Here is a 23,329-nt window from a genome sequence, read left to right as displayed (position 1 = left end):
AAATAGCAGTCCCTTTTGGTATTGGTATCCATCATCATTACAGTACTTAGGATTACCACAGTGATAAAAAGTGTGAGTCAGCACTTCTGTCTCGTGTGTTCTTATCACAACCATGTCTACTCTTACATTTCATTTGTGCTTCATATGTTAGTTACTAAGAACTAACACAAAACTATGTCTACTCTTACATTTCATTTGTGCTTCATATGTTAGTTACTAAGAACTAACACAAAACTATGTCTACTCTTACATTTCATTTGTGCTTCATATGTTAGTTACTAAGAACTAACACAAAACCATCTTACCTCTTTACTGAAGTTTTATTTTTTACACCAGAAACTCTTAAAGCATTATTCAACTCCGTCTTTAAGTTGCTAAACTTACGAGTTCCTTCTGCTAGCTTTTCTGAAAAAGGAAAGACACTTGAAAAATAATTTTTAAAGCCACAAATACAATCAAATTCTAAACTTTGTTACCTACACTCAGATAATATAAGAAACCAGTTTTTTTTAAAAGAGACAAGGTATTTTTTGTTACTTACACTCAGATAATATAAGAAACCAGTTTTTTTAAAAGAGACAAGGTATTTTTTGTTACTTACACTCAGATAATATAAGAAACCAGTTTTTTTTTTAAAGAGACAAGGTATTTTTGTTACTTACACTCAGATAATATAAGTTACACTCAAGTAATATAAGAAACCAGTTTTTTTGTTGTTTTTAAAGAGACAAGGTATTTTTGTTACTTACACTCAGATAATATAAGAAACCAGTTTTTTTTTTCAAGAGACAAGGTATTTTTGTTACTTACACTCAGATAATATAAGAAACCAGTTTTTTTTTTCAAGAGACAAGGTATTTTTGTTACTTACACTCAGATAATATAAGTTACACTCAAGTAATAGAAGAAACCAGTTTTTTTGTTTTTTTTAAAGAGACAAGGTATTTTTGTTACTTACACTCAGATAATATAAGAAACCATTTTTTTTTTAAGAGACAAGGTATTTTTGTTAATTACACTCAGATAATATAAGTTACACTCAGGTAATATAAGAAACCAGTTTTTTTGGTTTTTTTAAAGAGACAAGGTATTTTTGTTACCTACACTCAGATAATATAAGAAACCAGTTTTTTTTAAAAGAGACAAGGTATTTTTGTTACTTACACTCAGGTAATATAAGAAACCAGTTTTTTTTAAAAGAGACAAGGTATTTTTGTTACTTACACTCAGGTAATATAAGAAACCAGTTTTTTTTAAAAGAGACAAGGTATTTTTGTTACTTACACTCAGATAATATAAGAAACCAGTTTTTTTTAAACAGATAAGGTATTTTTGTTACTTACACTCAGATAATATAAGAAACCAGTTTTTTTAAACAGATAAGGTATTTTTGTTACTTACACTCAGATAATATAAGAAACCAGTTTTTTTTAAACAGATAAGGTATTTTTGTTACTTACACTCATATAATATAACAAGCCAGTTTTTTTTAAAAGAGACAAGGTATTTTTTGTTACTTACCTGAAAAAAAAGTGTTTATTTTGGCTAATTCCTTGTCACAGTAGTGAAAAAATTCTTCATCAAACATTACAAAATATCTAGTAATTTCTCTTTGTTCAACAACTGAAACAAGAAATTGAAAATATTAAAAATGTCATGAATCTGCCAAATCAAATAGCAGAAACAAACTGTTTACAGCAACCCCTACAAATTTATAACATTTTATACATAATTATTTAAATTAATATATTCACCATTTAAATTTTTTGTGTTACTTTTTTGGCTCAAATGTCTGGATTTTTATTGTTTTTTCTTGACACAAGGTGAACAAATAATTTACAAAAGATTCTGTTCTATGTTTTGTGACACACATTTCTTATTCATTCTAATGTTCCTGTTATTTATCATATACTACTTTTTAAAAAAAAACACTCTTCAGTGTCAGGTTTAGAAAATAATTCCTTATCAGCATAAATGCACATATAAGCTGCGTGTTTTGATTATTGTCAAACCAAATCATCTATTATGTGTACCATAATACTTTTAATATTTAAAAAACACCAACATTAATTATTAAAATTACAAATTTTTTGTGCTACCAAAATAACCCAGCATGTGTTGATCACAATGATACACTAAAAACAATTCACATAAAAGTTATTCTTATAAAAAACATCGCATATTGGACTTTGTTATTACTGTTTGTTGAAAACAAAGGTATTCCCAATCAACTACAATACTACATGACATGGACAGAAAGAGTGAAGATTTAAAGTAACATGACTAACTCTAACCAGTTTTTTTAAAAGAGACAAGGTATTTTTTTGTTACTTATCTGAAATGTTACTTACACTCAGGTAATATGACTAAGTAACATGACTAACTCTCTGCCGATGTACAGAAAGAGTGTAGATTTAAAGTAACATGACTAACTCTCTGCTGATGTAAGAAAGAGTGTAGATTTAAAGTAACACGACTAACTCTCTACCGACGTACAGAAAGAGTGAAAATTTAAAGTAACATGACTAACTCTCTACCGACGTACAGAAAGAGTGAAAATTTAAAGTAACACGACTAACTCTCTACCGACGTACAGAAAGAGTGAAAATTTAAAGTAACACGACTAACTCTCTACCGACGTACAGAAAGAGTGAAGATTTAAAGTAACACGACTAACTCTCTGCCGACGTACAGAAAGAGTGTAGATTTAAAGTAACACGACTAACTCTCTGCCAATGTACAGAAAGAGTGAAGATTTAAAGTAACAGGACTAACTCTCTGCCGATGAACAGAAAGAGTGTAGATTTAAAGTGACACGACTAATTCTCTACCGATGTACAGAAAGAGTGTAGATTTAAAGTAACATGACTAACTCTCTGTCGACGGTGCCGTCTCCATTGCTGCATACAACATTCCTTTCATCTCCTGTTAAGAATAATTAATACAAAAACATCAACAGATCATTCATAAGTATAGTCACATAATATTTACTGAATTTTCTTTTGTTTAAAGCTCATAATACAAAAAACAGTAATAAAACATACTGTGATAAGTTAACTATCTTAGCTTTTAAAATAAGCTTCCATATCAACACAACCATATATATTTAAAGAAACCAACCAAAAGAAAATATGTTTTGCTATACTTAGTAAGGAATCTCCAAGATGCTTTAAAATGGAGTGATTATATATTATTCAGGGTGAAAAGAAAAAAAAACATTATAACAGCATCACTACAAGCATTAAAAATTTAAAGCAATGGAGAAAATACTATATGAAGGATAGAAAGTAAAACTTACTTCCAATAATGAATAAATTAATTACTTATGATACAATATCATTCATATTATATCACCAAAGGCTTTATTGAAGATTGTTACAATACTTCAAAAGATGTAAATAAATCAACTACAACATTGAAACTTAAAATACATATGATCTTTCGTAACTCTTACTAACATGTAAAAACAAAATAAATAGGCTAGTTACAGCAACAGAAGTAAAAACCCACAATAAAAACATTATGTAAGAAATTACACCTACAAACTATAACAAAAAAAATCTTATCAAACAATCAACATCACATTTATAAATTAATCATCATATGAGAGGTTAAAATGCTATCAAAATAATAAGTACATACAAAAATCAAACTGCAAAGATAGACACATGCATCTGTATATGATTTAAAATACAACATAATATTATATTAAAGTCATGTACAAACTAAGGTTTAAAACATCACATTTAAGATAAAAGTATAGAACAAGTTGACACAAAATACATAAATGTAAATTATTATCAACTATATTAAAATATAAACAATTTAAAAAACAGCCTACAGATGTATTACCATTAATAACACAATTATTATATCAAAGTTCAATATTTGGAGGCAGTTAAACACAATTATAAGCAACAAATTAGAATATTCTTGTTTAAGACTATTTATAGCAAACTTTTCACTCACTTTGTTGCAAGTATTAAAACTATTTTCATGAATAATGATTTATTAAGTAAGACCATCATATTTATACTGCATTTACATGGGGGCCAAGCGTGCGATTCGTAATCTGAGGGTCGCATCCCCGTCGTGCCAAACATGCTCGCCCTTTCAGCCGTGGGGGTGTTATAATCAATCCCACTATTCGTTGGTACAAGAGTAGCCCAAGAGTTAGCAGTGGGTGGTGATGACTAGTCCCTCTTGTCTTACACTACTAAATTAGGGATGGCTAGCACAGATAGCCTTCAAGTAGCTTTGAGCAAAATTCAAACAACTGACAAGCATTTACTTAAATCTGCTATGAATATTTTAAATGTGATAAACAAAATACGAAAATCAAATATTCATTAGGCATATTTTTAACTCTAGATACAATGTTTCCATCAGGCTAATAATATTGATAGGTTAGCCTGATGAACCAAATAAGAGTTGAGGTTTTTCCATACTTTGAAGAAATATTTATAATGAGATCCTAGACTTCATTTTAAACAGTGAAGTGTTTAATTAAAAGGTCTTCCACACAAGTTTCGTGTCATGTGCTGTTATAACATATATTAAGATTTTTTTTCTCTCCCTTTCTTCATAAATATAGTGTGAATGATTACGTGAATTTTGAAATTTCACAATGTGAAGTTAAAGTTCTACCAATTTCGGTTTCAAAGCTCACCTTTGGTTTCACAATCAGTGAAAGTATCAACAGAAGAACTTAAAGAGGTTGATACACTTTACAAGTGACACACAGAGAATATTTTGCATTTATTAGTTATTTAAAATTAAAGCCCAGAATTAGCAACTTGACAACACTTGAGAGAAGTACAGCTTTCAGCTCCATCATATATCACGGATGAAATTATGTCATATTAATTTTATTGCATTACACTATAGTAAAAGCCTATCATTTAGTGTGCAAGTTGATTAATAACAGTAATAAGGCCCAAACTAGTAATACTACACAGTGACAGGAATTTTTATATGTTGAGCTTAAAAATTCAGTACTAAAGTTACAGTAGCGAACAATATATAAGCTACACAAGTAATATTTGTTGTTACTAGTAATACAACTACCTGTCTTTAACAATTTAACACACAAATTTAACATCTTACCTCGTAAGTGATATACTGTTTCCGCCATTCTGGCGTTATATGTGCAGATAAATGTTCAGCAAATTTCATTATAATAAACGACTAAATTTCACTCACTATTCTCCACTATAATTCATCACCATTAAATACTTTCAGTTTAAACTAAATCGTACGATATTATAAACACTTCACTACACTTGCCAGCTGATACCTCCTGCGCCGTGTTTCGTTAAACTTGCAATCTGATTGGCCAATAATACACAAAAGATTTTCTAGCCCCGGCCTAGAATTTCCTACAAAATTTCTGCAACTTCATTGGTCAATATGTAGAAATATAAACTTGGACCTAATAGGTATGTTTGCTTAAAAGACAGGTGCACGTGCTCGTTTAGTTTATCTGGTTGAGTGCGTAAAGTGTGTACGTTCGAGGAAGATTTTGTTTACGCTGTGTTAGGCGTACCATCTGTATTTCGTAAACGTTGGCGATTATTTTCGTCACAAAGAAGTATCATTTTGTGCATAATAAGTTTATGATAAATATTAACTGATAAAAGCGTAACTGGGTTTGAAATATATTAATATCCAAGACATCAAGAATTGTTTGGCTTAAGGTAAATATTTTGTGTTTTGTTTTTGAAATACAAATGTTTTCCTCAGTGTATTTCTTTGTGACATATTTTCAAGGGTGCATGCACCTAATGTACACTTGTAAAATATATTTGTGCAGTTCAAAACTCACCCCTATATATATATATATATAAGTTCAAGTGGATAACTAGTTTTGTAATCTAAGATTACAAAATTCCATTCCAAAGTTCATAAATAAATGTATTTACGAGAATATTTTTCTTTTCTGGACCATTTGTTACTAGACCTGAATTTATGAGGTGCAACAAGATGTATTTTTAAAAAATGATCAAATTAAAATATATTTGTGCAGTTGAAAAAAATCTTTGAGAAAATAGCTGAACTTTCTTTATTTTTGACCTTGTGTTTGATACGTTCCACACTCAAACCTGACATTATCGTTTATTAAATCTTAGTGATATAATATGTGACTCTCAATTTGGTTTCTGCTAAAGTATTATGTTTATCTATGTAGCTTCTTTTAGAGTATTAACTATGTGTAAATTCATGTTTAAAATATACATGTTTAATATTTTCAACACAGCTTTCTTATTTACTCTGGATCTGTGCGTAATACTAGTTAATTTTAAAAGTATGAACCCTTAATCTTTGGGAGGCCCAACATGGCCAGGTTGTTGAGGAGCCCGACTCGTAATCCGAGGGTCGCGGGTTCGAATCCAATCACACAAAACATGCTTGCCGTTTCAGCCGTGAGGATGTTGTAAAGTTTGGTTAATGCCACTATTCGTTGGTTAAAGAGTATCCCAAGAGTTGGCGATGGGTAGTGATGACTAGCTGTCTTCCCTTTAGTCTTACACTACTAAATTAGGGACGGTTAGTGCAGGTAGTCCTTGTGTAGCTTTGCGCGAAATTCAAAAACAAACACACCTATCTAAGATTCTACCTTAATTCATAGAACTAATAAGAGGAAGCAAAGAATACAGTAAGTCGATCACATTATATTTCTATATTCAGTGGTGACCAAAGCTTTCGTTTAATACAGGACTCGCCAGCCTGACTAGTATACAAATGTGGTCTTCATACTATTGGAATTATGAATGTCATGTACATCAACTATTATGATGTGAACTGAATCAGGTACGCGAATTGTAATTACTGTTAATCGTATTTTAAGTTATTTATTTGCATATTGAAATAACTGTGTGCAATATTTCTGACCATTAGATGGCGTTATAAAATAGTATATATAAAGTCAACGGTTAAAAGTAGTGTTATGGAGTGAGTGTCTTAAACTCGGTTTGTCTTCCGATGTTTTTTTAATAAACCCCGGGAGACATCAAAACTTAAATTACTCGCACATAAATTGAATTGGAGAAGGATATGTAATTAATTCGTTCTTTTGTGAAACTATTATTACTACAACAACGTGAAACAATAAACAATACTCTGCTGTCTGACTGTCCTGGTTACTAAGCCTACACGATCACCATGGTCTAGTACCTATCGTTACAATGACAAACATTCAGTCGCTTCAGCCAGACCGTAGGTACCTGCACTCGTCATGTTTAAATGTCTTTAATTAATATAAATGGATTTTTAAATATATTTTATTTCTTGTTTCACACGGGTGGTGATAGTAAGTAATTTTTGTTGTTGTTACTATAAAGCATGTTTACGTAATTATAGCCCTCTTACGGCCATTATCTTGTCATGTTTTTATTTGGGTTTTATTTTTCAGACAAACGATTCAAATTTCAGAAAGTTATTGGAATTAGTTTGCCCCAAAATAAACAATTTTTTTAATTGTATTTAAAAAGAAAATCCAGTTTAAATGCATAAATCAACTTTTACGTGGTATAATATTTGTGGTATATGACTGGATCTGCTAGAAACGTTTCCAAATAATATTTTAACGGTGGTCGGAAATTTAAGGGTTAGGGAACCAGTACTGTGAAACTCTGGGATATGAATTTTTGTCTTGTAGCCGTAAAAACGAACTTCGTATTTAGGGACGTGGGTGCACACCTATATTCTAAAATATGGTCAGTAAAGTTGGCAGCGAGCTGTTGACAAGGTGCCTTCCTCGACATTAAGATTAACTTTCCTTGTTTTGTTTATCACTTCAGAATTAAGGACAGAATATGCTGTAGCCCTTGTATAGCTCTGTACGAAAGATAAACTTTCAACGTCTGTTGGTTCTGTCTCGTGTAATTCCTTACGAAATTTTAAGGGCTTCTCAACAGAATCAATAACCCCTATAAATTGATTTGTGATAAATCAGATATGATATGCATTTCTGTGTCGTAGTTCATTATCAAATAATGATACAGAACGTTTTTTGTTGCATAAAATTAAAAATATATTGTATATCATCGAGAACTAAATTGTGTGTTCGGAATTGACGTTGGGCGTGTCCAAAATTACTTGCTGTAACAACTGCGAACCACCCTTGCTCGCGCAGCACGCGAAGCTTGGGGGTGAGTTCGCGTAACTTCTAACTACAGGAACGACCAGACGCACATGCAAGAACGCGGTGTAATTGGTGTACTCCACCCCCGTCAGCAAACAGCGGTCTCGTGGCCCCATAATGTGAACAAATGTTATTGGTTATGTTTGTGTGTTTCACAAACATTTACGGTGTTCTATCAGGTTCTAAGACAATATATTAAGGTAATTGAGTTTGGTTTGTTTTGAATTTCGCGCAAAGCTACACGAGGGCTATCTGCGCTAGTCGTCCCTAATTTAGCAGTGTAAGACTAGAGGAAAGGCAGCTAGTCATCACCACCCATCGCCAACTCTTGGGTTACTTTTTTACCAACGAATAGTGGAATTGACTGTAACATTATAACGCCCTCACGGCTGTAAGGGCGAGCATGTTTGGTGTGACATGTAATTGAGGGATATTCTTGGTCACATCTCAATGAAACTTGGATATAAATATTTTAAGGTTTATTTAGGTTAGTGTCGAATATCTGATTCGCAAACTCTCGCAGTGGAGATAGTCTGAGCGGTAGGTTAGCTTACAACGGATATATTTATTATAATCTGCGAATCGCGGGATCGATACCTTTCGTCGATCATGTTCGCACGTTATCAGTCATATGGCTTTATAATGTGACAATCAATTCTACCATCTGTTCGTAGAAGGGTTGGCGGTGGATGTTGTTGACCAGCTGCCTTCAAAATCGGGCACGGCTAATCGCAGATAGTACTCGAGTTGACTTGTAAGAATTCAACAAAAAATGAAGAACAGAATGAGTTTTTATTAGGCCGTAGACTTGGTGAAACAGTCAGTGTCTCGATTCATACATAGTTAGCATACAATGATTTGTTAGCTCGTGAAACTTTCAAAACGTGTGTTTTCTACAACGTATGTAACCTGTCGTAAGTCATTTACTAGTGTAATAGCGTCACGTGCTTTCCTTCATAGGTACTCGTAGCCCCCTAGTGATTAGCGGTAAATCTGAGGTCTTGCAACAGTAACAATTGGGTTTCGATACATGCAATGCTCTTAATAACAAATATAAGTTTCTGGCATGCATCTGACTAAACAATAGATGCTTGCAGAGTTAAGGTATGGGGTTCGATTTGCCACGTTGTATAGAGCGTAGGTAGCTAGCTTATTGGTAGCTTTCGCGCTGAAAACAACACTAACACCTAGCGACTGGCCTGCGACATACATTTCTCAAACTACGTTTCCCATTACACAGGCCTGCGATGGTTTTGTTATCTTAAGTTTTACATAGTCTGCGGTAATTTCTGTACAATGAATCCGAAAATATTATCCATTTCTCTCCATCACGAACAGATTTTTTACAAAACGTCATAAGAACTTTTACATGAGCATGAGTAACTCATTTTTTATTGAAACTGGTTTTCCTTTTTGGAAATGAGCTGTCTGTTCTCTACCCACCACAGGTATTGAAGTCCGGATTCTAGCGGCGTGGGTCTGTAGACATGCCGCTGTGCCACTAGGGGGCTTACAGGGTGATTATTGATATCTTAAGTACTGTTTACAGGGTTGTTATTGATGTGTTAATTTTTCTTTATAGGGTTAAGTTAATACAGAGTGTTTCAAAACTGTACCCTGTAAATGTTTAATTGGCCTCCGGTAGTTCAATGGAAAACTTGAGCGCTTATAACGCTAAAATCTTGGGTTCGACTCCTGTGGCAAAATCGGATCGCGTAGTCCATCGTGCAGCCTGATGCTTAATAACAAAAATATTTCATTTAATTTGTTTCTCGGTGGGGCAGTGGTAAGTAAGTCTTTAGATTTACAACGCTAAAATAAGGGACTCGATCTCTCGCTGGGACAAAATAGGTAGCGCGATATGGCTTTGCTATATATAATAACAAAAGACGCACGATATTTACCTTGGAAGGCTCAACTTCTCAGATTGAAGATGACATATTGTCGTCGTTCAGTTTTTCTACAGAGGGTTTTTGTTCTTAAATTTGTGAAGTTTAAGACCTTTCAAGACGTTTATCCAAAGCCTTGACTGTTAGCTCTTATTTCTTGCTTTAAGACCGGTTTTTTATCTTAAAATCGAGACAAGATGCAACCTGCTATACACTTAAACTGAACACAGTAGATTTCGTTTCTCTGATTTTACTTCTTATTTCCACAAACAATCTATCGTATCGATCGATGTTTGTGGATCAGAAGTGATTACAATTCTTAGTTTTTATAAAAAAATGATTAAAAATATGATTTTTAAAACCGTTATTGTTTTGTACATTTTAAAAGTTTATTCAAGTAACATCTAAAATGGACGATTATTTGTAAAGGATTAAGTTATTTGAATAATTATAGTTTTAATTGAACGTTTGTAGTCAATGAATTGTTCATGGATTAGAGTAGGTTTGTTTGTTTGTTTGAATTTCGTGCAAAGCTACGCGAGGGCTACCTGCTCTAACTTTCCATAATTTTGCAGTGTAAGACTAGAGGGAAGGCAGCTAGTCATCACCATTCACCGCCAACTCTTGGGCTACTCTTTTACCAACGAAAAGTGGGATTGATCGACACATTATAACGCCCCCGCGGCTGAAAGGGCGAGCATGTTTGGTGTGACGGGGATTCGAACCCAAGACTCTCAGATTACGAGTCGAGTGCCTTACCCACCTTGCTGTGTGAGGCCAATTAGAGTAGGACAGAAACTGTTTCATTGGTTGCCTTTCGTTCTGTATACAGTAACGTATTGACACTCAGTCAGTCAGTAGATAACCCGGCATAGCCAGATGGTTAATTATCCCCGTCACACCAAACATGCTCGCCCTTTCAGCCGTGGGGGCGTTATAATATTACAGTCAATCCCAATATTCGTTGGTAAAAGAGTAGCCCAAGAGTTGGCGATGGGTGATGATGACTAGCTGCCTTTCCTCTAGTCTTACCCTGCAAAGTTAGTGACAGATAGCGCAGATAACCCTCGAGTAGCTTTGCGCGCAATTCAAAAACAAACAAAAAACAAACAAACCATCCGATATTTTAAACTAAACACTAAAAACTCAGTCAGCCCTTATCATTCAACTACTTATTAAGGTTTCCTGTAAACTAACTGAATCTATCATCTGAAGACAACCTTTACAAATTATTGGCTTGGAAGTAAAATGTTATTTAAATTATTTATTGTTAAAAGAAGCGCACCTTAGAGCGTTAGGGCGCAAAATTATGAAAATGGGGAAACCGCATCTCCACGGCCCATCCTGGCCAGGTGGTTAAGGCGCTCAACTCGTAATGTGAGGATCGCGGGTTCGAATCCCCGTCTCACCAAACATGCTCGCCCTTTCAACTGTGGGTGTGTTATAATGTGACGGTGAATCCCACTATTCGTTGGTAAAAGAGTAGTCCAAGAGTTGGTGGTGGATGGTGATGACTAGCTGCCTTCCCTCTAGTCTTACCCTGCTAAATTAGGGACGGATAGCGCAGATAGCCCTCGAGTAGCTTTGCGCGAAATTCAAAACAAGCAAACTGAAACTTTCCAACAATTCAGTCTCCTTTCTAAGATAACAGAGCCCAAGACTGAACACAGTATTCCAAATGTGGCCTAATAAATACTGTTTCTGTGGGTATATAGCCCTGCTATAAAAGCATAGCCAAGTGATAATATAAACTCATACAATATTGTGCCTTACGTGTAAAAACACTCTTAATAAGAAAGAAAGACAAAAGAAACAAGTGTGTATTTTAACAGCCAGCACTATTGTTGATTCTGTAGTTTAATAGCCTGTGATACACTTGACGTTTTCCTCGTAAAGCATGCTTGACTTCAGAATAACACGTTAAGGCTTTCTCTGTTGCATCTAATTGTAACTTCTACTTGTCAGAAAACGTGAACTCGTAATCGGGACATGATAAAATTTGCAAAACGTTATTAAATATTCATCGGTTCTGTGTTACTAATTATCTACTGTCTGTTTAGTCGTTTCACGAGTGTAATATACACTTATTCTTGAATATGTAATACAGTAGAGAAGCCTGTGTTCGGTATTTACATTTTAAATGCATGCATGTATATATATCTCGTAAAATACTCCTCACTTCTTACCCTGGCGGTTCAACAGCAAGTTTATTGACTTAGAACGCTAAAATTCGAGGTTCCTTTCCTCACAATGAACAGAGCACAGATAGCTCATTGTGTAGCTTTAAGCTAAAATAAAACAACAATAGTACCTTTCAGACGGGTGTTGTATACCTGATCTGTATGTATTAAAGATATGTATATTAGGTTACGGTCGGGACATTGTTCAATACATGAATAGTGGGCGTGTTTCAAGATGAAACTGATTAGATTTGTCAGTACGTTTAATAAACCCGCACTCCGCGGACATCGACCAAGCTCGAGTCTTCACAGTAAAGCCACGTGTGTACGAACTACGACGTTTACATATATGGACAACACCAGCACAGCACATGTGTCCTTTATTTCTTTCTGTCAGTTTAGGCTCTTTGTTTGGGGATAGTGTTTAGAGAATGGACGAGCGTTTGAGTGGACTTGTTTTAAAATATGAACGTTATTAACGTACGTTATAATATAATAATATTAAACACGTGTGCATGTGTTCACACGAAAAAGGGTCGTTAACTTAACGAATCGTAGGCAGTATAACCAACAAAGTGCAGAACACAAAGTGACGTAACATTGGTCATAAAAGCCCCTACCGATAGGTAGATAAACTAAACAACGATGAGTCAGTTAGAATAACGTACAATATAAAACATACAAATTTCATACATTAAAAAACAAACAGTTACCCTTAAGTTTTATTCATTTGCCTTCAATATAAGATATCTATACTAATATAATTATTTCTAGAATTTTCCATTATTTCTGTTCCCCTGATTCGTGTACCATTTGTTGGGTGACGACCTCTGAAACTCTCGCTACTCTGTCAGTGATAAAGTCGTACTTTACAGTCGTATCTGTATAGATGGCGTTGTTAAACGTGATGACATTTGACAGCGACGAACCAAACGAGATCCAGAAAAGCTGGTCAACTGTGTGGACCTAGCACTGCTATTACTGACAACAAAACTTCCTTATGTTTGACAGAAGATATCTCTGTGTTCTTCAGCCATGTTAGTCCTACAACTACACGTTAACTCCCACTGGTATGGCAGTTTGTAGAAAGTCAAGTTTATTTGTAATAAAAAGAAAGAAAAAACGAACACAAATGTGGCAGGAATCGACAATACTGACCGCTTCGGAATAATGGATGCAACTTCATATGAATTACGCAACTGAAACGTTTGTGACTTGTGAATTATACATTTGTATCTTTTGACACTGTATGTCCTGTAAAAAAAAAAGCAAAAAAAAAGCAACTGATTATTTACCTGACTCCTTAAACAACTAAGTTGAATAAAGTTTATGTAATTCTGTCTTCACGTATCAACTCCTGTCTTCAACTTAATGGGTGAAAATAAATAAATGTTAATAGAAACAAATTTTTAATAAAAAAGAAACAAACCACATTTTAACAAAACGCTACGAGTCGTATGCAGTAGTTTTGTAATCAAAGTGCTCAGCAGTGACACTGGTAAGTCTGCGGACATACAACGCTAAAAATCGGGTTTCGATACCTGCGGCGAGGACGGCACGGAGAGCCCGTTGTGTAACTTTGCGCTTAACTACAAACAAACCAAGAAAGTTTTTTATGTATTACACGTCAATGTTCCTTACAAAGGAACTATGACGTCACGTCGCGTTTCGACGACAGTTTTGTACGATATTTTAAAGTTAATTTAATAATAATAAAAAATACATTAAAATTATATCTATGTTATATATATATATATATAAAACTTTGAGAAAACGAAAATGAAACGTAAGCCTAAATATACTAATACTATTTGTTAGTAAGTTCTTGAAACTTCAGAAATTTCGGTCTTATTCTGTAGATTTGGGAAGAGTTCGTATGCTAATTGATAAATATGTCCACTACAGACCAATAACCGTTACTGCTTACCCATTTTCCAACTCAAATCAAATGACATACTTACAACTGCATCTGACCTCCACGTGATGCCTAACTTACTGGTAGGTCAGTCGGTAAAGTGCTTAAAATATTTACAATTCTTTGTTTTCAGCTCGAGTTCCTCAAAAGGTGCCATGAACTAATCTTGTTGTAACAACTCCACCTATAAACACGTTAACTTGAAATATCTGATTTTGATTTAGCAAAGTCTTGAGTGTGTATATACATATAGTAAGTTACAGTATTGTTATTTGGTAGATTATTGTTGTAATTTGTTTGTTAACCTAAGGGAGCTGGAGGTCTTAATGATGAAGTTAAGTAGGCTTAGAAAATTTTAAGATTTGACGTCAACTTTTTTACTCGCTGTTGTACATTCGAAAATAGTTTCGGATAAGATAGTGAAGACGGTAGAGGGACGAATCGGTTAGTGTGAATTATGCGAACCTTCCTCAGTTATTGTGCTTTACAAGTAACTTGATCATACATCACTTCTAGTATTTTTGGGTTTGAACGTCATTCATAACGTAAGCCTACAGCAATTTACGACAGCGTACAAGTGTTCAAACTTTCAGAAAGGAGGAAAACAATAATTTATGACCGCTAGGTGGACTGAACGTTGAACGATTTTCACTAAGTGTTTGAAGAGAACTCACCAACAGTACAGAATCGTTGTAACAATGTTATCATGGCAAAACAGTGCATTAAAGATAAAGTGAAACGTTGTTTAATTGGTTGTTTAGGTTTTTCTTTTAAGAAATTCGTTAAAAAATTACATAACATCATTTCAGGAGAACCAAGGTTCACATCTTCCACTGTATTATGTGGTTTGAACGAGCCGTGTTTGGTTAAAGCTTGTGTGTCTTCTTCAGTCTAACAATCTCTAAACAACCTTACTAACTTCCGACACCATAATGAACACAACATTCGTCTTATAGTCTATACACGGATGATCTGCATGCTGGAAATTAACACTAACCAACTTGTTTTCGGTGTTCACAACTAAATCTTTACAACTGTAGAAATGAAATAATATTTTGATGAATTATGTTTGGATAATAAAATCAAAAGGTTTGTTGTTGTTTTTTTAATTTTGCACAAAGCTACACGAGGGTTATCTGTGCTAGCCGTCCCTGACGTAGCAGTGTAAGACTAGAGGGAAGGCAGCTATATCATAACTAGCTACCACCAACATTTGGGATACTTTTTTACCAACGAATAGTGGGATTGACTGTAACTTTATAACTTTCCCATGGCTAAAAGGGGCGAGCATGTTGGGTGTGACGAGGATTCGAACCCGCGATCTTCAGAGGACGAGCCGAGCTTCACCTGACCTAGCTTGATAGGTATGGAGAGAAACGTTTCACATCTAGAGTCCTCATACTGTGTCCACTGGTGACATAAGATTCTTGGACATTTATTATCTTTTTGACGTAATTATTGATAACGTAAGTTATTTATTATTGTTCTGTATACACGCTCAACTGCATCTGTTAGAATGTGGAGGAGAAATCCTTAATTTTTGGAGGGTGGCATGGGCATCCTCAAGGGGTGCTTTTCTACCCTGGAAAATCAGTTTTGCGTTTTTATAATTGTGGTTTTTTATATCTTGTCATCCTGCCCACCCTTCTCTCTATATATATACATATAATATATCCAGCAGACGCCCATGAGGATTAGCAATAGGGGCTGGGGTGTGAAGAGGTGGCGTTCAGCAATGTACGCAGGGGCAAAAATCCAAGAAATATGTAGCACAATAGGTGAAACACTTCATCAGTTTGTTTGTATAGAATTAAGAACATATCTACACAAGGGGCAACCTGTGCTCTGCTTACCGCGGGTATCGAAACCTGGTTTCTAACGGTGTGAGTCCGCAGACATACAGCTGTGCCACTGGGGGACATCTTCGTCAGTAATACACAGAAGAGTTCTAACAGTATGTTTATAAAGTAGATTTTACGTTGGACTATGAACTTATTCGCCAATTGTGGAGAGAAGGTCCACATGTTCTTAACGCCATTAGACATTTCTTATTAGGCCCGACATGGCCAGGTGGTTAAGGCGCTCGACTCTTAATCTGAGGGCTACTGGTTCGAATCTCCGTCGCACCAAACATGCTCGCCCTTTCGGCTGTAGGAGCGTTATAATGTGACGGTCAATCCCACTATTCGTTGGTAAAAGAGTAGCCAAAGAGTTGGAAATGGGTGGTGATGACTAGCTGCCTTCCCTCTAGCCTTACGCTGCTAAAGTAGGGACAGGTAGCGCAGATAGCCCTCGTGTAGCTTTGCACGTAGTTCAAAAAAACAAACAAACATTTCTTATTCACTGTAGTTTGTAACATCTAAGGTGACCCAGTAGAATAACAGTGTTCTCATCACGTGCACAGAAGAGCACTTATCATTATTTTGTAATCGGTGGGCATAATTTATACAACAGATTAAATATTTACCCCTCCCCTCCAACCATCAACCAAATTATGGGTGGAGAAACCGTCCTCTTACCACCCTAGGATCGACGCCCTTGACTGCTTGCTAAAAACGTGACAACTTGGCAACAATATATTTATGTATATTGTAGTTTTATGTGATTCCAGAGACATCTAAAATATATTTCTTTAAAATACTTCTAGTTTTGAAATATTAGAAGCCAAACGATATGTTGGCCACCTAAATAGATTAAAATAAGCCATCATTACTTCCTCCTCTCTTATTCCAACGACACGATTCCAACCCATAAAAGCACATGTCATATTATCACAAACTGGAATTATTTTCCCTCTACCAGTTGCTAACATTTTGCTGATAAATATTTGTCTATTATTTCGATTAACGCCCCACCAGTGGCTCAGCGGTATGTCTGTGGACTTACAACGCTAAAAAACCGGGTTTCGATACCCGTGGTGGACAGAGCACAGATAGCCCATTGTGTAGCTTTGTGCTTAATTCAAAACAACGAGAACAATTTTGATTAGTGTGTTCAAGTAATAACGAAGAATGTAAATTAGTGACGGAAAAACTGTGTACCGTAGCTCCAAATATTAGCCACGTGCATCGAGTGCTTATAACAAAGATTAATCAATGACTCCAACTTGTGTTGTTTTTTTTATACAATGTTTTGGTATCAGGTTTTAAATTGTTTACGTTTTATTACGTGTTTATTTGTGTTTCCATAGGAACAGCAAATCTTCTTTAGGAAAACAATTCTCACATTTTTAATAACTTTCACAAAAACAGTGGATTGTAACCTGTACAGATTACTGTAGCCCCGAGTTAAGTGTTTGAATGTTTTATATAAAGCAAAGCCACACTGAGCTATCTGCTGTGTCCTCCGCGCGAAATCGAACCCCGGATTTTAGTGTTGCAGGTCCGCAGACTTAACGGATATGTATCGTCTGTTTGTTGTTAAACGTAAAACTAAGTTATGAGTCATCTGTGCTGCCATTACCTCAGGGATCGAACCCCGGATTTTAGTGTTGCAGGTCCGCAGACTTAATGGATATGTATCGTTATAATAAAGTATGGTCTGTTTGTTGTGAAACATAAAGCTACGTAATGAGTCATCTGTGCTGCCATTACCTCAGGGATCGAACCCCGGATTTTAGTGTTGCAGGTCCGCAGACTTAATGGATATGTATCGTTATAATAAAGTATGGTCTGTTTGTTGTGAAACATAAAGCTACGTAATGAGTCATCTGTGCTGCCATTACCTCAGGGATCGAACCCCGGATTTTAGTGTTGCAGGTCCGCAGACTTAATGGATATGTATCGTTATAATAAAGTATGGTCTGTTTGTTGTGAAACATAAAGCTACGTAATGAGTCATCTGTGCTGCCATTACCTCAGGGATCGAACCCCGGATTTTAGTGTTGCAGGTCCGCAGACTTAATGGATATGTATCGTTATAATAAAGTATGGTCTGTTTGTTGTGAAACATAAAGCTACGTAATGAGTCATCTGTGCTGCCATTACCTCGAGGATCGAACCCCGGATTTTAGCATTATAGAGCCATTAGCTTTCTGCTGAGCCACCAGGAAAGGGGAGGAGTTAAAGCGAACAGGAATTGAGAGTTTTGCTTCTCTGCATCTAACCAAGCGCGTGATTTCTGGTGTAGTTCTAATGTCAGAGGTAAACATTTATCAAAGTACAGTTTGTTTTTTCTGTGAGCACTAAACAACCACGAATAAACTACCAGTGACAGGTTTTACAAGTTTACCAGTATGATAGATTAGACCAAAATTCAGTTATCAATCTTTGCTATCTTCTTGTATATTTTCTTGTGATGGTTTTGTTTGTTTGTTTTTGAATTTCGCACAAAGCTACTCTAGGGCTATCTGTGCTAGCCGTCCCTAATTTACCAGTGTAAGACTAGAGGGAAGGCAGCTAGTCATCACCACTCCCACCGCCAATCTTGGGCTACTCTTTTACCAACGAATAGTGGGATTGACCGTCACATTATAACGCTCTCACGGCTGAAAGGGGGAGCATGTTTGGCGCGAAGGGGATGCGAACCCGTGACCATCAGATTACGAGTCGCACGCCTCAACGCGCTTGGCCATGCCGGGCCAATGGTTTTGTTCAGAGAACACACTCACATATACTTACATATATAAGAGCTCCCTGCTGAAACACTTAATATTTAGAATTACAATACTTACTCTTCTCGTATAAACAACTAAAGTTTCATAGAACTATTCTCTCTCGTGTTTATTTAGTAGTAGTTTTTAGGTTTTCTGTCTTACTTTATGATAAGAGTCTATTAAATTTTGGCGCGACATGGCCAGGTGGTTAAGGCACTCGACTCTTCAGCCGAGGGTCGTGGGTTCGAATCCCCCCCGTCACACCAAACATGCTCGCCCTTTCAGCCGTAGGGGCGTTATAATGTGACGGTCAGATAGCCCTCGTCTAGCTTTGCGTGAAATTCAAACCAAACTATTAAATTTTGTTGTCTCAAAAAACGCACAACGTCAGTGTGATTCCAAACTTTTCGTGGCCTTATTAATTAATTTGAGGTTTTTAAGAAAATGTTTTGAAATAAAATATTCGTTATAATAAAGACACGCGAAGCTGTGAACCAACCACTATTTGATGAAATGATATTAGCTAGAATATATTTACACTTATGAGTCTTCAACGTTTTTTAGGCTACAGACAAGATGGCCGGATCAGTCGGGTTAGATATGAACATAACAGGAAATGACGAGTGTTTTATAAAATGTTGGGTTGTTGTTGGTGGTGGTGGTTGATTTATTGAACAATGGACTGTCTGCGCTCCATCCTCTTCGAAATGGATATACGAACATAGAAATGAATGAGATAAAAGTAGCCTTACGTTGTGAACAAAATCTTTCAGTCCACTGCTTTTCTTTATTCGCCTACAGAGGACGATGCATGCTGTTGATACATCTATGAGGCATAAAAGATTCACGAGGAATAAATATTCCACCCGAAATCTTTGTGAGGGTGTTTTATATGTGACCCATGGTTACTCAGGCATCTAGGGAGTTATGAATCTCTGTAATTAAAGATCTCGGTACCCGCGACTCAGCGCAACAATATATCGGAGTCATTGTCCTATATTATTGTTCCTCCTGGAGCTTAAATACCTTAATTAAAATTCTGAAATTGTCCAGCATCATTAAAGACTGTGTTGTTGGCAGAATGAAAGTCATGAACTTAAAGTTGTTCGGGAATGTAAGAAATAGTCCCTCTTAGAATCAAGTTCCTTTTGTAAGTATAATTCCTACCACCCGTAAGACTCAAACCATGGCTCGTTTGAGATTTCAGTGGATTTAGTTTCTGTTTTACGATTTCAGTGTTGTGGTTGATTAGTCACTCCTTATTATAATTCAAGGTTGTAATTATGGTATTGCTGAATAAATATCTGACCACTGGTCTAGCTATTCTTAATTAAAGCGTTTATCTTCCAGTGCAGACGTCACTGTGTGTATGTGTATAAACCTTTTTATCTACCATGTGGACGTCACTGTGTGTTTTGGTACGAATGACTCTACCTATATTAAATACTTGTTGTATTACGAGTAACATTATGAAATTTAAATTATATTAACCTAATAATATAAAATTAAGTCTACTTGTTCAAGTTGACAGCAAATGTTAAGTGAACATTATTTAAGTACAGGTCTTTTCCAGCAAGTGATACAAATGCACATTGATCTTAAACCAGCTCTTTGACATAACTGTCATCTAGTACTGTAGTTCACCGTAAAACGTAAACTTTTAACGTGTTAAACGAATGCTGTCTGAAAACATGTTTACGGTGTGTTTCATGGACTTTTAAGGTGTAAATTTCAACATTCACGAAGTGATATTGTAATACGAGCCTGTTCTGCTCACTCTAAGGCGTGCTGCACGTGAATGTACAGTGCATACGATTTAAAATGTGTTGCACGAACTGTTGTTTTTCTAATCCTTCCACAGTGCGCATTACTAAACAATGCAGTAAGACGTGTTCAGTGACCCTATGGTTGAATGGTTAATCTGGAAGCGAAAGTTTTAACGCTTGAAAAATCATATGTCTCTACTGTTATCTTAATTCTAGCCAGTGTCATAACACGTGAAGAATGACGTCACGTTTTCTACGCGTGATTTGGTCGTTTTGACATATAACACAGTCAATTGTTCTAGGTCACTGACTCTATTTCCTGTCATTTCGTCTTCTGTATTTACTAGTGTGTGTAATTAAACCGCTTATAATGACTTAAACTTGACACTGTCAGAGTGACTCAGCTTTAGTTTCTATAAGGATCCGAAAAAGTTGAGACCAGAGCTGTATAAGTGGGCTTCTAAAACTATACGAACTGCTGTTAAATTTATTGAACAAAAATGTGATTTTTCAATAAACAAGACTGTGATATACTTGAAAAAATAGTGGATACACTATATTGGAATCCATTTTTTAAAGAAATCAACAAATATAAAGAAATTCAAAAAAAAATCGAAGTTGCAGTTTAAAAGCCGAGAGAAAGCACTGTTGGAAACCTAAAATTTGTTATCAAAATGAAGTTATTACATTGTAGGTGTATATAAATATAAAAGTATTTCAGGCCTAACTTTCAGTCTCGAACATGTCAACATCTAAGACGTTTTTTGGGTTTTTTTTCAAAAGCAAAACTCACTGAGTCGGACTTTGTGAAAAGCTATTTATATATGCGGTACAATACATTGAAACTTATGGTTTAAAAACGAAACAATGCAATATAACTTAAAGTTAACGTAATTTTTATGAGAAACAATAATATTGAATTCAGACATTGTATTTAAATAAAAGGCATGGGGTGCTACTCGCTGCTTAAAATAATTCCTGTTGCTAGAAGAGACCTCTATAAAAAGAGTTTTTTTAATGATTTAGGAAAATGTTATTTCTGTGATATGTTTAACTGAAAAGTTATTTATGAAATCAGTTAGGGGCTCGGTTCCCTTCGTTAGGCTCTTCAGATAACTCGGTGTGGCTTTGCTATAAGAAAATGCACACACAATAAATCCGAATCCCATATTTGTAATTCTTTTCAGACTTAGTTACCGTCTGATTGTAACTTAAAATCTTTTAATAATTATTTTACTTTTATAAGCATTAAATGGTTATTATTATAAACAGGATTTTAAGACTGTTAAGCCTAACTCGGAATTTAAGACGTATGATCGTTTTTCAAATATGTGCTGTGTCTGTACAAACAAACGTAACACGAATATCTGATATACTGACACGAATTTAGGTTTCAGAAGTATTATAGAAATATAATAACAAACAACTGGACAAAAATCGGTGTCATATTGATTTATTTACTTGTACTATGCATATCAATACTCAGTAATAGAAAATGTTCAGGGTGTATGAACACAAGTGGTAACATGCCACTTCCTTCCGCGCAAGCTCAATTTACCTATAACGATCTCTATGTTGCTAAGCGACCAGCGAGTGGTTTCAAAGAAAACATTGACTATTTAGAAGTTACATAATACGCGGAAAACTGAAATTCTAGGAACATGGAGGCTCAACAAGATGTGATCGTCAGCTACATGTAAATGTGAGTACCTGAATTGTTTTTATAAATTGGTTAATATTCGGGATGAAAGTGAGCTTTATATATTGTTTGTTCCAGGATTCCTTGTCCTAAAGTTACGGTTCTGTTGTCCTGTTATAAATGATTGTAAGGTATCGGTTACTTCTTAACTTTCCACCTGTTTTATCCGCGTATTTGTTGAGAAAACACGCAAAATTAGGCCTAGATACTCAGAAAGAAAAATAAAGGTTATAAGAGAGGTGGTGATTTGATGTAGAATTCCCAAACTGGTGATCGCAAAAATTGTTTGTTTGTTTCTTGTTGTCTTTTAAGGGGATCCAAAAAAACATAATTTTAAAAAAGTGGAAAGCGAAGAAATACTTGGAATATTTAAATATTGTTCAACGTAAGTTATTCAGTTAGGTGAAAGACAAACATGTGAAATGTTTTTGCATATGTGGTAGAGCTGCGTGTACTGAGAACGTTTGGGAGTATCTGAGTTTGGTAATAAATTTATAGTAAAACCTCTTTCACACATCAGTGCACACGTGTAGAAGAAATATTGAATCCAATGCCACAGGAGCGAATCCATTTTTTTTTTAAAGTGTAAGGTTAAAAACCTACACAGAAAATGCCACCTCTTTCATTTCTTATAAATAATGAAAATTAAATAGGCTAATATTCGCAGACGAATGCAACAGATATCCACCATGCAATACCAACTCTGACATAAGAAAAAATCTAAAAGTGTTTACATCACTGCATGAGATGTGAAAAAAACCAAAAACAAATACCATGTAAGTTGATCAAAATATGGCCGAGTGATTGACCAAAACTGCAAAATTATGCTTTTACTGTGAGCTGGCCCAGCATGCCAGGTGGTTAAGGCACTCGATTCGTAATCTGTGGGTCGCGGGTTCTTCAGCCATGGGGGCGTTATAATGTTACCCTCAATCCCATTATTTGTTGGTTAAAGAGTAGCCCAAGAGTTGACGGCGGGTGGTGATGACTAGCTGCCTTTCCATCTAGTTTTACACTGCTAAATTAAGGACGGCTAGGGCAGATAGTTCTCGTGTAGCTTTGCGCGAAATTCCAAAAAAACAAAACAAACTGTGAGTTCTGACCCAAACCATAAAAATGCGCAAATTCAACGTTTTAGTTTCA

At 35.3% G+C, this 23,329-nt stretch overlaps 2 protein-coding genes across 4 annotated transcripts in view; both read right to left on the bottom strand.

The window, feature by feature from the left end:
- The window catches only part of LOC143228722 (solute carrier family 53 member 1-like), a 53,415-nt gene extending 48,105 nt beyond the window's left edge, over positions 1–5,310 (bottom strand). For 2 of the 3 annotated variants that reach the window (XM_076460011.1, XM_076460013.1), the window contains exons 1-4: positions 5,107–5,310; positions 2,874–2,925; positions 1,522–1,623; positions 306–405 (exon numbers count right to left, since the gene is read on the bottom strand). In XM_076460011.1, coding sequence (XP_076316126.1) covers positions 306–405; positions 1,522–1,623; positions 2,874–2,925; positions 5,107–5,175 — 323 coding nt within the window. In that variant the 5' untranslated portion in view covers positions 5,176–5,310. The remainder of the gene's footprint in view (positions 1–305; positions 406–1,521; positions 1,624–2,873; positions 2,926–5,106) is intronic. The other variant, XM_076460012.1, reaches the window with a different exon arrangement.
- Positions 1–23,329, bottom strand: part of LOC143228724 (uncharacterized) — a 237,245-nt gene that overhangs the window by 183,922 nt on the left and 29,994 nt on the right. The gene's annotated exons all lie outside the window — the stretch shown is intronic.

Source organism: Tachypleus tridentatus, chromosome 10, assembly GCF_004210375.1.
Source record: "Tachypleus tridentatus isolate NWPU-2018 chromosome 10, ASM421037v1, whole genome shotgun sequence".
NCBI classification, from domain to species: domain Eukaryota; kingdom Metazoa; phylum Arthropoda; class Merostomata; order Xiphosura; family Limulidae; genus Tachypleus; species Tachypleus tridentatus.
The sequence above is the reverse complement of the archived record's forward strand: the minus strand, read 5'-3'. Positions and strand labels throughout refer to the sequence as shown.